The sequence below is a fragment of the Centruroides sculpturatus genome, unplaced genomic scaffold (genome assembly GCF_000671375.1).
Source record: "Centruroides sculpturatus isolate CEXI.00-Female unplaced genomic scaffold, Cexi_2.0 scaffold1273, whole genome shotgun sequence".
In the NCBI taxonomy this organism is placed as follows: Eukaryota; Metazoa; Arthropoda; class Arachnida; order Scorpiones; family Buthidae; genus Centruroides; species Centruroides sculpturatus.
This window is the reverse complement of record NW_019385646.1, coordinates 143,254-159,898: the sequence shown is the minus strand read 5'-3', so window position 1 is coordinate 159,898 and position 16,645 is coordinate 143,254. Positions and strand designations below refer to the sequence as shown.

Genomic DNA, 16,645 nt, shown 5'->3' with positions numbered 1-16,645 from the left:
TCTTCTTGTAAAGTTGTAATTATTTTAATTATTTTTATTTCCAAACTGATTTTAACCAGTTCTATAGTAAGGTAACATTCCAATAGACAATATGCAAAGCTTTTTTTTCAGTTTACAGCAGTATTTATTACACAAAATTTAAGTAAAGCTTAACATGCCGATCTTACCCCGATCTCCCCTATACATAATTATAATAATAATAGTCTACTATATTTATTATATTTATAAATAATAATACTACTATTAATTATTTGACAATCGGGATAAATTGGAAATGATGTTAAACTTAGATTTAAGGTAAATAAATGTAACATAACTTTAAAAATGCATTTCTTTATGCATAATAACACTGATAAGTACCACACGCAATTGGAAAATAGAAAAGAACACTTTTTTATTGTTTCACTTTAAGGAGTTTCACGTTAATAAACTTTGCTAAAGTTTTTCAATAGCTAATAGGGCCTTCAAATAACCGAACTAGAATAAATTCCATGCTAGTAGAGTTATAGATATAATTATATAATTTCAAGACTTGCTTGACTCGAGACATTGTTGAATCTCTAGCTCACATTGCAACGATTCTTGGAATTGTTTAAAAGACATTTGCCCAAAACTTATATCATATCAATAAGTTATTAATTTGAATTTTTACTTATTAATTTATCTTTACCAAATACTGATAAAAGATATATATATATTTGTTTTAATAATTTATAGAGTTTTAAGAAAAATTAGTTTATCATCTCTTTGTTTTTAAGATAAAAGCTAATATTTACTGGTTACATTTGGATATTAAGTAAAGAATATNAATACAGCACTAATTTTATACATTTCTTGTGAAAGAAACACTTCTTATTCAACGGCCATAAAAATTATTTATATTAATGATGTCTCCAAAGTTCAACGAATTTTTCGCAGAAAAATAACTTATCAGAAATCGGCCGTGGTTTGGTGCGCTGCTCCGCGACGAAAACAAGCTTTGAGCAACGGCGTAGTCGAACGGTACACACTGGGTAAGTAATCCTACAATTTTTGTTTATAGCATAGTTTATACGGATTATTCCCAAAAAATTATACGTGTTTTGGAAATGTTGAGTCGAATTAGTCTAGAATCGATTAATTTTATGGAAGAAAACCTTTCAAGTAGCCGTAGTCCGTAAACTTCACGCGTGTGGGGCTGCGATTGGCTCATGTATTTAAGGATTCCTACAACGTGAAATTCTTATAAAGTGGAACGTATCTACCACGTTATAGGGGGTCTACTGTAATTACATTTTAAATTAAGAAGCTACTTATATAATAATTCCATTTTCTTTTGTTTTGGTATGAAGAAAATTTATTATTGATTTTGGCTAAACATTTGAAATAAAAGTCTGTAATTACATTTAGAGAATCAAACATTTTACTGAAAATTCTACATTTACTGTGAAATCTTGATTCAATAGATTAAAATGCAGAAAAATTATTCCGATTTAAAATTTTGTCTGTCAAATGAAAAAAGTACATAATTGACAAATTATAAAANGGGTTTATCGCAAAAGTAAGATACAACTTACATTTAAAAAATTAAATTAGCCATTTGAAAATACACAATTAAAGCTATTTTTATACATAGTAGCCATTCTTTCCTAAACACTTTTCCCAATGGGAGACAAGGACAAACATTCCTTTCTAAAAAAATCCCACTTAATGATTTGAAAAATCCATGACCGCATCTTTAAATGAAGAATTTTTCTCTAAAAGTGTTTAGATAAGAATGGAGACTATGAAGAAAAATTGCTTAAACTATACTTTAAAAAATTAATAGCAAATTATATTCAAATGACTAATTTAAGTTATTTTAAAAACTGTACTGTACCTTACTTATATAAATTTAATCAACAGAAAATAAATATAACAAAAGATATAGGGGAGACCGGGGCAAGATCGGCATGTTAAGCTTTACTTAAATTTTGTGTAATAAATACTGCTGTAAACTGAAAAAAAAGCTTTGCATATTGTCTATTGGAATGTTACCTTACTATAGAACTGGTTAAAATCAGTTTGGAAATAAAAATAATTAAAATAATTACAACTTTACAAGAAGAGAGAAATTGACGAAGTTGCCCCGGGTATAGGGGCAAGATCGGCAACTTCTCTCTTTTTGTAAAGTTGTAATTATTTTAATTATTTTTATTAAAGTTGCCCCTGGTATAGGGGCAACAGTAATGGGGCAAGATAGGCACGTATATAAAATTATGTTATTAACAATGTATAAGTTGGAATTCACTATTAAAACAAAGAAATACAAATCCAACACCCATTTAATATTATTACAACGAAATGCAAGTTCAAAGACATATATACATGAATAACAAATGCAAACATGTTTTCATTTATCATCTGTTTGATTTTTATCCTTTGCTTCTAATGTGGCTTTATGTTGCCGATCTTACCCCGCTAGTCATGATTTCGAAACATTAAGTACAACCCTGAGAACAGAATGCCAAGCCACGATCTGGCCACGTGAATAAGTTGAAGTTACATCCTTCTAACAGGAAAAGTAACTTTCGTTATCATGGAATTATAACAAAACCTGCCAATTCAATATAAATGGAAAAAAAATATTATATGGAATTGAACGAAAATGAAAATTTGCTTGATAATTCAACTACGCTTGTTGGAGAACAATAAAAACACTACACTCAACAAGCCACCAATAAAACTCAACTGCCTAACCTATAACCAAAGTCTCCTTTTAATTTGTTTTTTTAAAAAAGCGCTTGACAAACTTGCCCCGCATGCCGAAGTTGCCCCGGTCTCCCCTATATCTCCATTTTTTGTCCTTTTTGAGCTGGGAAAATTATCAATCAGTTCGTTGCAATCAACCTTATTTGAAATGTCATTCTCGATGTATAATATTGCCAAATTACATATGCAGAGTACATACAGAATAAAATTCGCAATGTGTGTGGGGAAGATGCATCAAACATGTCAAATGTGATTTAAAAAGTTCCGTTCGGTAAATTTTGAACTAAAGGATACAGAACGTACGAAGCGTCCAAATGCTGTCGTAAAGAAAAATTGTAGGAAAAAATTGCTAAAAATCGACGAACAACATATAAAATATATAAGCAAACATCAAAAATAAAGCGAAAAAGCACCGAAAACATACGAGCGTAACGCAAGAGCGAGGAGAGACAACTTGGGAGCACATCAGATTACATTTACGCTTCGAGCGCAGTTTTTCCACTGCACGCGCAGTTCTAACTTTGAAGCATCGTTCGAACTCCTAAACGAATTTTTGTCGAATTTAGAGTTCGAACTCTGAAGCATTCGAAGCTAGAGTCGATAGAAGCAGTATGGTGGAATCGGTAAACAAAAAGTTTGACTCCGACTTCGGCAAATTTGCAATGTGTAAAAGTCGTACTAAAATTGATGGTGAGAATAAACGGATATAAAGAGTTTACCTTAGAAAAACTTTCAAAACACACTACATCTTAACAACCAAAATAATTCAACTTTTATTAATTAATTATGAAAAAGTGATTTAAATTTAATTATTTTCAAGAAAAAAATTCATTACAGTAAGACACAAAAAGTAGCAATTTGACGAATGATGTAATAAATTGGTCCGTAAAATAGTTTCTCCCACTTCGGCTTCAACGAAAATAGTTAATTTCATGCCGATGGTTGACTAAACTTAAGTATACATAATTATAATAATAATACTATATTTATTATATTTATAAATAATAATACTACTATTAATTATTTGACAATCGGGATAAATTGGAAATGATGTTAAACTTAGATTTAAGGTAAATAAATTTAACATAACTTTAAAACTGCATTTCTTTATGCATAACAGCACTGATAAGTACCACACGCAATTGGAAAATAGAAAAAAAAAAACACTTTTTTTATTGTTTCACTTTAAGGAGTTTCACGTTAATAAACTTCGCTAAAGTTTTTCAATAGCTAATAGGGCCTTCAAATAACCGAACTAGAATAAATTCCATGCTAGTAGAGTTATAGATATAATTATATAATTTCAAGACTTGCTTGACTCGAGACATTGTTGAATCTCTAGCTCACATTGCAACGATTCTTGGAATTGTTTAAAAGACATTTGCCCAAAACTTATATCATATCAATAAGTTATTAATTTGAATTTTTACTTATTAATTTATCTTTACCAAATACTGATAAAAGATATATATATATTTGTTTTAATAATTTATAGAGTTTTAAGAAAAATTAGTTTATCATCTCTTTGTTTTTAAGATAAAAGCTAATATTTACTGGTTACATTTGGATATTAAGTAAAGAATATCATTTGCTTTCCGAAGTTATAAAATTTTAAGTATAACCACTAAAAATTTATAAAAATAAAACTATAAATGATTAACAATTTTCATTAGGGATAATCGAACTAATTTCATATCAGATTGGTAGCGGATGGTTTATAACGGTTTGATCTTAAGAAAACAAAAATTGCAGACGAAATTTGGCACATCAGCATAAAAATGATAATGTGGTGATTAACAAACAAAAAAAGAAATCAGTTTACTTTTTTCTGGGTTTAGTTTTAAAAAAGTTTTTTCTCGTAGTTATACGCTAAAATATTTAAACAAATTAAAGTTGACAAGCTTTTGCAATTAAAGAAAAAAATTGTATGTTTTATCTAAAAGCAACATTATAAATTTAAAAAGATTATTTTTAATTAAACTATACAAAAAGATCCGAATTATAAGCTATAGTTTTGTTTCTGCTTGTCTATGGGGTTTATTACAAAAGTAAGATACAACTTACATTTAAAAAATTAAATTAGCCATTTGAAAATACACAATTAAAGCTATTTTTATACATAGTAGCCATTCTTTCCTAAACACTTTTCCCAATGGGAGACAAGGACAAACATTCCTTTCTAAAAAAAATTCCCCACTTAATGATTTGAAAAATCCATGACCGCATCTTTAAATGAAGAATTTTTCTCTAAAAGTGTTTAGATAAGAATGGAGACTATGAAGAAAAATAGCTTAAAGTATACTTTAAAAAATTAATAGCAAATTATATTCAAATGACTAATTTAAGTTATTTTAAAAACTGTACTGTACCTTACTTATATAAATTTAATCAACAGAAAATAAATATAACAAAAGATATACTACATGAGTGTCTTATAAGAGAAGACTAAGAAACTAATAAAATAATCAACTATTAAATTAAATCTACTAAAAATAAATTAATTAATGTTATTTGAAGTTAAAATACTTACTGTAGTTCCTGACGTTTCGCCACTGCTAATCAATACTGCTATATTTTCCATTTTACTAAATTTTCCAGATAATATTGCTCTGAAAAATTATAAAAGCTATTTTTTTTTAATGTTATGAACATTAAAATTCTAATCGCCTTTCAAATAAGTACATTATATTTCTTAAATATGACACTTTAATCTCAAGTATTTAAATTTTAGAATTTTAATTTCAGTTTAGAAAATGTGTTTATTCTAATATTACAAACATTTACATAATTTTTAACTAAATTTTAATTACATAATTTAGAATAAAAAATGATTAAAAATAAATCCGACTTTTTTGCCTATTGCAAGTTTTATTTTTATCATGGTTCATAAATATTTGATTTTTAGTAAAATAAAAATATTCTAAGCTAATTTAGTTTTATTTTGTACACAATTCTATGAGAATGTAAATCATTTTAAAAAATGCGCCAGAAAAAAATTTTTACAATTTTAATCTAAATCTACATAGAATTAAATTAATTTTTGGTAGATAGATCATCAAAAATTCAAATAAATCCTAATAAAACTGTAAACTAATTAAAATTCTTGCAATATAAACACCATTTTGTGATATTCAAATTTTTAATAACTTAGATGGGGTTGGGTCTTCCGGTAAGTTGACAGCTTGCGACTGGTTGAGCGCTTGCAAGATTAAAATATTTCGTTTAATTCTATTTAACACCTCATAGTCTGAAGTTTTGATTGAGATAACTGTTGGCGTGACATCAAAGCCAAGTATTTAATACACCTAACAAGATGAGTAACAGAATTCGGATGTTCTTCTTTTCTATATTAATAACTTAGATTTAAACTTTAAAATTTTGATTGATGGAATGAAGCGATCTGCCAAGAGGAAAACCCGTCCTGTGAGGACTTTCTATGAAAAAACTGATACTTAAATAGATGCCAGTTTGACATGGGCATCCGCAGAGAAGACAAATAGGACACTTGCTTCTCCATACAATCGAGTAAAAAGTCCACAAATTATAATCGTAAAAGTGATNTTAAAAAATGGAAAATAATTATATCATTTGATTTCAAGATATTTTGTATAACTTAAAAATAATTAATTCTATCCCGGGATTTCCCGGGATCCCGGGAAACAGTTCACTTTTATCCCGGGATCCCGGGACAAGCAAAATACCGGGAAATGAGAAACCCTAGTTCTGGGGGACCAGTGATCAAATCCGGATGGGTCAAGGAATCCCCCAGAGTTTTTCGGAGGGAGGTCAGTTCAGATGTATCGGGCCCCGTCTCTCACCACCCGGTCGCCCCATTGTGGGTCTGACTGAACCCATAATGGATCTGCTATAAGAGGCCCTCTCAGTGCCCACAGGGCGGAAAGAGTATTAAAATAATATATATATATATATATATATATATAAGATAATACCGTATTTACTAGAGTATAAGACGATCTCGCATATAGGACGATGTGTGAATTTAAAGATCAAAATGAAGAAAATTAGATTTATTAATACAATTTAATTTTATTTCGTTTAATCATAAATGAAATATCAAATGCCCGTAAATGCACACATTGTCCCGCAAAAATTACTGGCATTTTAAACTTACGAGTTTCTCCGAATTCTGATTTCCGAATAATCATCTGCTTTCATGTAGGAATGGATTAAAACTTATATCGTGCTCCCGTGTGATTTTGGAATTAAATTCAAAAGCTTTGCTTTTCCTATTGCTATTCATCTTTACTCCTGGCAATACACAAGAAAGATTCATACGACCGAGATAAAATACAGTACTTTTGTCTTTAAACACCACAGGGTGAACGAACATCCGGTAAAAAATGTGAATACACGGTTCACAAAAACTATTGCAAAATCTCAAAAAATTTTTCGCTCGCGCGTACAGGACGACCTAGGTTTTTGAAGCAGTGAAAAATGAATAAAAACCTCGTCTTATATGCGAGTAAATACAGTATTTAACTTACATATTTATATGTAAGTTACCTGATGGGAATATGGCCAATGTTAATGGCAAGATAAATTAGCAACGATGGTCAAAGTTCGTACGAAAACGAAAGATAGCGATAGAATAGTCTTCCAGATATGTCTCTAGAGTCTAGAGTCTAGACTCTAGACAGTCAGGACAATTGCTATTGGCGAAAAGTGCAAAGATCGACCTGAAGCCATCATTTTCTGGAAATTATATTGCTTGAAGAACGTATTTCTTATTTCACTCAGGCGAGCTCGCACTTTTTCTCATGTCTTATTAACAAATAATTTCAAATTTTTGATGATTTGATATGCAGTTTTCTATGTTGATCTATTCAGTACAGCTTTCAAAATTTAGTTTAATTTAATTTAATCTGTAGCCTACTTTTTAAGATTTTTTTAAAAAAGATTACCCAGATTGTTTATATGACGACTCCTAGTCATAACAGCTGCAATTGGTCATATTGAAGAAAGTAAACTTGTTCATTTGTCTAAAATGTTTGAGATAATGTAAACGAAAAAAATAATTTTTTATTCTATAGTCATTTTCATTTGTAAAAGATTTGGTTATTTGTTTCTTTAAACAATTTAGTTTTATTTTTATTATTTTTTTGAAAATCAAATTGTTGTGACTTTCAATAAGCACTTATTTCATTTTAATTGACTTTAAACTGCATTTTTCATTGGTTAATAGTTGAAAAATTTTATTTTAAGAGAGAAGGGAAATTGGTGGCCATATTAGTTTCATATACTTTTAATGTGGCACAAAGTTGGAAATTTGGAGTTTTAGATTGGAAAAGTTAGGCTTTACAGTTCCAAACGAATGGAATATATGGTTATTTCCCCTTTACCAAAGAACGATAGTTCATTGTTCCATCAGTTACTTTATATAAACTTAAAACAATTTTATTTTTATTAGCCTCAATATTTTAGACATGAAGATTTCTCTTTTATTAAATAATTCGATTCACTTAAAAAGAAATTTTATTGTGAATAAAAATAAAAATAACAAACTTACCATCAGTTGCATTAATTACACTGATATATCCATTTTCTCCAATTACTATGCAGTCCATAACACTATCTAAATTTACATCGAGAGAATCACATTTACAATATTTTGGAACAAATGACGTTGATCGCTGCCAAAATATTTTTCCATCGCTAGCACTTAAAGCAATTAATCCAAATTTCTTTGTTTGATCTGTAGTTGTGCTGTAACCAAATATCGCGAAATCCTCATTTAATTTGGATTTTCTTAATACTTCAAGATTTGACGTCATACCTAAACAAAATTTTTAATATTTTTTAAAATTATCAGCAATTTTGAAATATTTATTTATTATATAAAATAAACACAGTGTTTACAAAATATCGTTAAAATTAGTTTACTAATTTCTCACAAAACTTACTAAGGCCTTCAAGATTTAATTTCCATTTATCCACAACTTCAATACTGCTGTTATTAAAAGAATCAGACTGGATATTTTGACATGGTATTAGCCAAGCAAACACTATTACATATAAAACTGACAATAACAGCGAAAATATAAAAAAAAATTTTTGTAATGGTGACATAGAGAAAAATCCAATTTCTTTACTTCCCACAGACTTTGGAGATTTTGACTCGTTCTTGTCGCTGTTTTCTGAATTTTGTTGATTAAATGTACCATCAGAAAAGGATCCATTTTCTGATTGAGGAGATTTCATATCATTCATTACTAGAGGGAAAAAAGTAAAAATTTTATCAAGTATTATACATATAATTCAAATATTATTATAAATTGATAAATTTAAAGTATAACTTCTATGAATAATTTATTTAAACTCGTAATTAAGCTTGAATAAAGTTCACTATCATCAGATTAATACTTCCAAATATGAAGGAATTAAAATCCATATTTTACAGTATGGATGCAAAACAATGGATTCATATATTGCAATAATAGATCCCAGTTAGAATCTGATTAAATTCTCATGATTTTTCATGAGTAATTTGTATTAGGAAGTCATTCCACTATTAATCTGATGATACTTTATTCAAGCTTAATTACAAGTTTAGATTAATTTTTTAATAGACGTTTTACATTAATTGTACTGTACTGTACATAAAGCTCTAACTTGTTAAGAACAGGAAAAAATTAATTTTTTATTTTTATTCGAGCTGGTTTATAATCAGGAGTCACTGCCGTGACTTATAAACTAACTGATTAATATACAGGAATAAGAGATGCCGATTTTCGGGAATCGATTTCTCAGCCCCCCAAACAACTAAAGTAATTCCGAATATCTCCTTCGAAAGAGAATTATTTTCTTAGTCAGCGTGCAAAATTATTTTCTATATTATTATTTTCTACATTTCGTCTCCAAGCGCCAAGCTTATCTTTACGAAAGTAAAAGTGCTCAGAGAAATTTTGACTGTCGTCTAAATTGTCATAAATTTTTACTTGGCGTAATTTTTTTTCATCTCAGATGTTTTTGTTTGCATTGATAATACAGTGGCGCCTCGTATAACGTACTCCTCGAATAACAGACGCTGCGAACAACGGACTTTCCGTTCGGCAGTTACGTGAGGCGAACAACAAACTTTCTGCGAACAAGTGCGTATGATGTTTTCACTCTTTTGCCGTTGCCAATGACAATCTGCTATTTTTATAATATATTAGTATTATTCGTTTTGCAGGTAATCGAACATTTTTAGAACCATCTAAAAATTCTCTAATTAATCTGGAAACAGGGGGACCCAATTCTTGCATCCTGTGAAAACAGGTAAGGTTGACTATAACGTAATAATCTTAATCTTCGCTATCGTTACTTTTGCCCGAGCAACGCCGGGCCTACCTGCTAGTTCAGATATACAGGTATACCTCGCCTTACGTCGGTAATTGGTTCCAGGAAAACGACGTAAGTCGAATTTACCTGNATATCTTACAGTTTATGAATTTGCAGAATATTAATATATTTTAAAATTTCCCTTGAGATTATATTACAATTTATCGTGAATATTTTTATCATGAATATTAAACCTGGATTATATGAATTTTTTTTCAGGAACTGAATGAATCAAAAATAAAATCCTTAACAAGTACTTTTGGTGTTGTTGTTATAAAATGGTGAGCCACTTAAATGTAAAAGTTTAACTATTGTTGCTTCTCCTACTGATGAAACTGCATCCTTATTCACTTGTAAAGTGGTCGTTGCCGAAATTAATTCATGAGAATTGTGAGTATCAATATTACTTACAAAAACTACAAAGTGTTTAAAATTATAGCAATTAATTATTCATAAATTTTTAGAATCGAAATTAAAACGACTTAATAATTCATGATAAATACCTGTTGGAATACTGCTGTAAACATCGTTCAAACAATTCTCATCTAAATTAAAAAATAAAAATAATCTTTATTATTAAATTCGTACATTTAAGTTATTAATATGTGGTACAAGAAAAAAATTTTGAACTAATTTCATTATTTTCTATTACTTTATACACAAATTAAAAATATACAATAATCTAAAGGAAAAAAAAACAAATCAACAGTACTTTAAATATGTAAAAAGACAGCAAAATTATTGACACATTAGACAAACGAAAAAACTCCAATCCGTTTGTGTCTTTTAAGAAGAGAATAGCAAAGTGTATTTCATAAATTACAAAACAATTTTAAGTTTCTATTCATGAGACAAAATTTTAACGTATCTGATCTATATACTGTATATATATATAAAATTTGTAAACATATAAATTATGCTTTTGTTTATTGATTAAAACATAAAATATAAATTATAACAATTATAAAACTTCTTTTGAAGCATACTATGAAGCCGTAAAGTTTATATTCTTAGTTTCATTAGAATGAGCTTTTCGAAAATATTTTCTCTTTTTGATACTGTGAACTTAACTTTGCTTTCATGAAAAAACTTCTATAATTATTTCAGAATTCGTATCTAAACTAAATAATTATATCTTTGTAACGAAATTACTGACCACTATTACTTTTTATATTTAAAAATATATATACATAAAATCAAGTTATAAAGACGAATGCCAGAAATGAAATTTACTTTGCGAGAAACGAAAATCAACTAATTCCTGAGGTGAAGTATAAATTTAAGAAGAAATTTGAAGCAAAAGTCATGCTGTATATTGTCATTTCACCAGCAGGTGCTTCGAAGTCATATTTAAAGAAGGAATCAATTGCAATTGATGCCGACACGTACTAAAACGAATGTCTAAAGAAAATTGTAATCCCTTTTCTTAACAAGCACTACGAAAATGACGATTTTATCTTTTGGCCTGACAAAGCTTCGTCTCACTACGCAAATTCGACCGTGGAATTCCTCAAAGCCAAAAACATTCCTTATGTACCCAAAGAACATAATCAGTCAAATCTATCACAATGCCAGCAAATTGAGGATTTCTTTGAATATTTGGCGTAAATCGTATACAAGAAAGGTTGGCGAGCAAAAAATACCACAACCGGATCCGAAGAATCAACTTTCATTCAAAAAAATCGACACGAGCACCGTCCAAAGGATTTAAGAGTCTATCAAAACAAATTTATGGCGCGTCGCCGACCACGAGCTATATGATCGTGTTCATCAATTCCATACTATTGTAAATAAAATTTCTTTTAAAATGATAAAATATTACCTATTAAATATTATATATCGAAAAATTGAAGTACGCTTTAAAAACAGTCCAAAATTTTTGTCTCATCCCGTATTGCAGAATTTATTTTTGTCGGAATAATAATTAATTATCAATCTTACAAAAATAAATCTTGCAACATGAATGAAATAAACGTTTAACATTGAAAAATAGTTAACAAATTAGGTATTCTTATTTCCTGGACATTATTTCACAATGAAGGATGATGTCTTAAAAACTGGAATGAAATCATCAAATCAACATCATATCAACTTTTCTTCCTTTACAATTAACTATTCCTTTTGTATCGGAGAATCACATTTTTTAGGAGGATATTATTTATCCGTAATAAGCAACTATAAAGTTGGAAAAATAAAATCATCGTCGTCGATGATGGATGGCTCCCCTTCCGATTGCTCATGAGACTCATCACGATCTACAAACCCACACGAATAGAAGAAAAATCTCCTCACGTTGCAAATATAAGACAAAGGATCGTAAAGTGATAACTTTTATATATTTTTATTAGTTAAAAGAGTAGCAAAAGAGGGAAAGAATCCGGCACAAACCTTATGGGAAATGGGTTTTCGGTGGATTTGATATTATGTAGTACAGTCGACCCCCTTATAACACTGTTGATAATTCCGTTTTATATAAATTCCATGTTGTACGAGTCACTTAGATTTTACAAATACGTGTGCCGGGCTGTGAACGGCTCACGTATTTGTAAAATCTAAGTGACTCGTACAACATCAGGACCACATGTTGCGTTAAGTTCCTCCAACTGTGTTAGAGTAGAATGTACTGTACTGTACTATACATAAGATTCAAATTTGAGTTTCTTTTTGACTTTGGATCAAATATGGATAATGAAGTTTATAGGAAAGTTTGTTTAAAAAATACTTGCTACAACTTCAAGGTTTAGTTTCATTGTATAATTTTCCTACATAGAACTGTATAGTGTTTTTGAAATATTTCTTTTTTTACTACAAACACTGAATAAAATTTTACAAATTTATTCTATTTTTCGAGAAATCATTTCCGTTTATTTATGACCTCGTATATTTTATGTATGTTTTAATTATATGAGTTTGTGTGATAAATTTTAAAACAACAGGAAATGAGAATTAAGCTCATTAATATTAATTAAAATTATTCTTAATAAAACGAGAAAAAATATGAAGTACAATAAAAGAGAAACTAAAAAATATAATTAATACAGAATTTGTTGAAATAAATGAAAGTTTGTTCTTATCATTGTTATTTTGCTAACTTCTAAATAATCATCTTAATTATAAATTATACATACTTTGATTGCATAGTCTTATAACTTCAGTTTTAGAAATTGATTGAGGATTCTGACCATGAACACACTGCATTACTAGATATTCTTCTTCATAATGTAATGTTTTAATCAATGGATTCATTTCAGACTTTTCCAAAACATATTGTGAAAGTGGCTTGTTTTCAATAGGCTAATCATAATACAATAAATTATAAAATGAAAAATATAATATTCAATTTTAAATGTAATTAAATACCTTTATACTCATATTGATGCGCTTTAGAAGAATCCCGTCAGTTTCACTAAAAATTTCTGGCAATAACAAAGCTGTTGTTATAAAATAATTGTCATAAGTTAAGTTGGTTATTACACTTCCATTACTGAGATGAAAACTTGTTATCTGTAAACATAAGTAATGAACAAAGAATTATTTATTGTGACATCGTCACAATGCCAGACTGCAATTTTTAATCATATTTTTCATTTATTTAATTTAAAATATATCCTTTCCACCAAAAATTAGTAGTGTCTTGCTCCTGTACAACATACTTTTCCGTTAGCAATTGTCATGCTGATCATCTATTAACTACTTTTTAGGGGAAACTTTTTGAACTGAAATAAAATTACTTTCAGTTTTAAACTGAAGTTCTTATATAGTTAATCGAAGCCTCCCATCCTCAATCTTTCCATATCTGATCTCGGCATTCATCTGTCTAGCTACGTTCTCGAGATTAAGGAAGGATACAGACAGACAAAAAGACGACAGTGGGAAATTCTAGGTCTATAATTTTTTTTTTTCAAATTGCAGCACAATTATTAAAAAATATTATACAGTATTTTGAAATAGTTTTGTGATTTAGATTTCGAAATTCAGATAGTTATGTATACTTCATATTTCTATTTACATACGAGATCTTTCATTGAACAGGGAGGAAAATAATTCAGTTGCAAAAATAGAGCAAGATGAATTATTTGAAAGCACATTGCTGAAATTTTTATAGCTATTTCCTGTTGTAATGATTCAATTTTTACAACTGAGTCATTATATAAATTGCATCATCAGTCAAAATTTAAACTTAATTATTGTGCAGTTATGAATTCTATATAAAATACCGTAATATCGTCAGAGTTATAGGACTATACATGATAATATTATCATTCTACAAAACATTGTGATATTTTTAACGTTTTACATATTGACGAGGACGAGTAGCCTTAAATGAAAGGTCAACTCCGCCGTGGAACTTAATTTCTTCATGTGAGCGCAAAGGGACAAAGTTTAAAGACACTTTTATGTATTGTCTACTTTTAAAAATTTATCTTAAATTTTGTAACTTTATTAAAGTTAAAACTGTATGTTGTGCCATCTGTTGTGAGATTTTATTTTAAAACTTTTCATATTATTAATTATTATAAAATGGCTAAAAGCTTAATTTTGAGGGTAGAGATTTAAAACAAGTTGTAAATGCTAATAACGAGTAAACTCTTTATTAAGTTTGACCTCATTCAAAGTATAACACGTGATCCCTGCTATCTCCTCATCCCTTGACCTTTAACTACTAAAATTTAATAGCATCAATCTCCCTGATACACAAACAATCTCCTGCAAAATTTCAGAAATTTTCGACAAAATGCACAGGAATTATTAAGTTTCAAAGAGGGTGAACAAAATCGTGCCTCCCCCATACACATTAACATATGTAAAGAAAAACTCTCAAATTTGATTTTTTTTAACATTTTTTTGATGTTAAGGTCTCGAGTCCAAAATTATAAAAATCTTTGGATCATTTTTGACTGATTATCATACTTTTCCTCTGCTATAAAAGCTGCTAGAAAATAATGAAATAGACACAGTTTAATAAAAGTGCTCAGCAAATAAACACAAAAATGAAACACCTTAGTTTGTTGCTAAGAAAAATATAATTGAAAACCAAACGTTTTCAGCCCGATTAACAGGCCATCATCAGGTCAAAAAACGAAAATGGAACAGATACGTTCCATGTATAGAATACAAATATTTAAATCAAAATTTAGAACAAAAATGTTTAGAAATATACAAGAGAAACGGAAGAACATATAAAATAAAAAATATCATAAATCTTCCAATAAACTAATTCTAGCCCGAGTTTTTAGTGAACTTTTTAACCATTTAAACAAAATTTATATCTCCATTTTTTGTCCTTTTTGAGCTGGGAAATTATCAATCAGTTCGTTGCAATCAACCTTATTTGAAATGTCATTCTCGATGTATAATATTACCAAGTTACATATGTAGAGTACATACAGAATAAAATTCACAATGTGTGTGGGGAAGATGCCTCAAACATGTCAAATGTGATTTAAAAAGTTCCGTTCGGTAAATTTTGAACAAAAGGATACAGAACGTACGAAGCGTCCAAATGCTGTCGCAAAGAAAAATTGTAGGAAAAAATTGCTAAAAATCGACGAACAACACACAAAATATATAAGCAAACACATCAAAAATAAAGCGAAAAAGCACTGAAATCATACGAGCGTAACGCAAGAGCGAGGAGAGACGACTTGGGAGCACATCAGATTACATTTAGCTTCGAGTGCAGTTTTTCCATTGCACGCGCAGTTCTAACTTTGAAGCATCGTTCGAACTGCTAAACGAATTTTTGTCGAATTTAGAGTTCGAACTATAAAGCATTCGAAGCTAGAGTCGATTGAAGCATATATTTGCAATGTGTAAAAGTCGTACTAAAACTGATGGTGAGAATAAACGGATATAAAGAGTTTACCTTAGAAAAACTTTCGAAACACACTACATCTTAACAACCAAAATAATTCAACTTTTATTAATTAATTATGGAAAAGTGATTTAAATTTAACTATTTTCAAGAAAAAAATTCATTACAGTAAGACACAAAAGGTAGCAATTTGACGAATGATGTAATAAATTGGTCCGTAAAATAGTTTCTCCCACTTCGGCTTCAACGAGAATAGTTAATTTCATGCCGATGGTTGACTAAACTTAAGTAGGGGAGATCGGGGCAACTTCGGCATGCGGGGCAAGTTTGTCAAGCGCTTTTTTAAAAAACAAATTAAAAGGAGACTTTGGTTATAGGTTAGGCAGTTGAGTTTTATTGGTGGCTTGTTGAGTGTAGTGTTTTTATTGTTCTCCAACAAGCGTAGTTGAATTATCAAGCAAATTTTCATTTTCGTTCAATTCCATATAATATTTTTTTTCCATTTATATTGAATTGGCAGGTTTTGTTATAATTCCATGATAACGAAAGTTACTTTTCCTGTTAGAAGGATGTAACTTCAACTTATTCACGTGGCCAGATCGTGGCTTGGCATTCTGTTCTCAGGGTTGTACTTAATGTTTCGAAATCATGACTAGCGGGGTAAGATCGGCAACATAAAGCCACATTAGAAGCAAAGGATAAAAATCAAACAGATGATAAATGAAAACATGTTTGCATTTGTTATTCATGTATATATGT

General features: G+C 29.2%; 3 protein-coding genes across 4 annotated transcripts in view; all 3 read right to left on the bottom strand.

Annotated features, from left to right (window-relative positions):
• Positions 1-5,212: 5,212 nt before the first annotated feature.
• LOC111640861 overlaps positions 5,213-16,645 on the bottom strand; it is a 19,944-nt gene continuing 8,511 nt past the window's right edge. Inside the window, exon 5 of the mRNA XM_023386936.1 lies at positions 5,213-5,339. Within this exon, the coding sequence (XP_023242704.1) occupies positions 5,228-5,339 (112 nt within the window). The 3' untranslated portion in view covers positions 5,213-5,227. The remainder of the gene's footprint in view (positions 5,340-16,645) is intronic.
• The window catches only part of LOC111640856, a 25,841-nt gene continuing 17,391 nt past the window's right edge, over positions 8,196-16,645 (bottom strand). For both annotated transcript variants that reach the window (XM_023386931.1, XM_023386930.1), the window contains exons 2-3: positions 8,652-8,960; positions 8,196-8,524 (exon numbers count right to left, since the gene is read on the bottom strand). In XM_023386931.1, coding sequence (XP_023242699.1) covers positions 8,211-8,524; positions 8,652-8,958 — 621 coding nt within the window. In that variant the 5' untranslated portion in view covers positions 8,959-8,960 and the 3' untranslated portion in view covers positions 8,196-8,210. The remainder of the gene's footprint in view (positions 8,525-8,651; positions 8,961-16,645) is intronic.
• On the bottom strand, positions 10,163-15,836 carry LOC111640857. Its single transcript, XM_023386932.1, has 5 exons — positions 15,687-15,836; positions 13,432-13,575; positions 13,200-13,365; positions 10,575-10,616; positions 10,163-10,487 (listed from the first exon to the last, which is right to left on the bottom strand). Exons 1-5 carry the CDS (start codon positions 15,726-15,728, stop codon positions 10,318-10,320), a joined length of 564 nt encoding a protein of 187 aa, XP_023242700.1. The 5' UTR covers positions 15,729-15,836; the 3' UTR covers positions 10,163-10,317.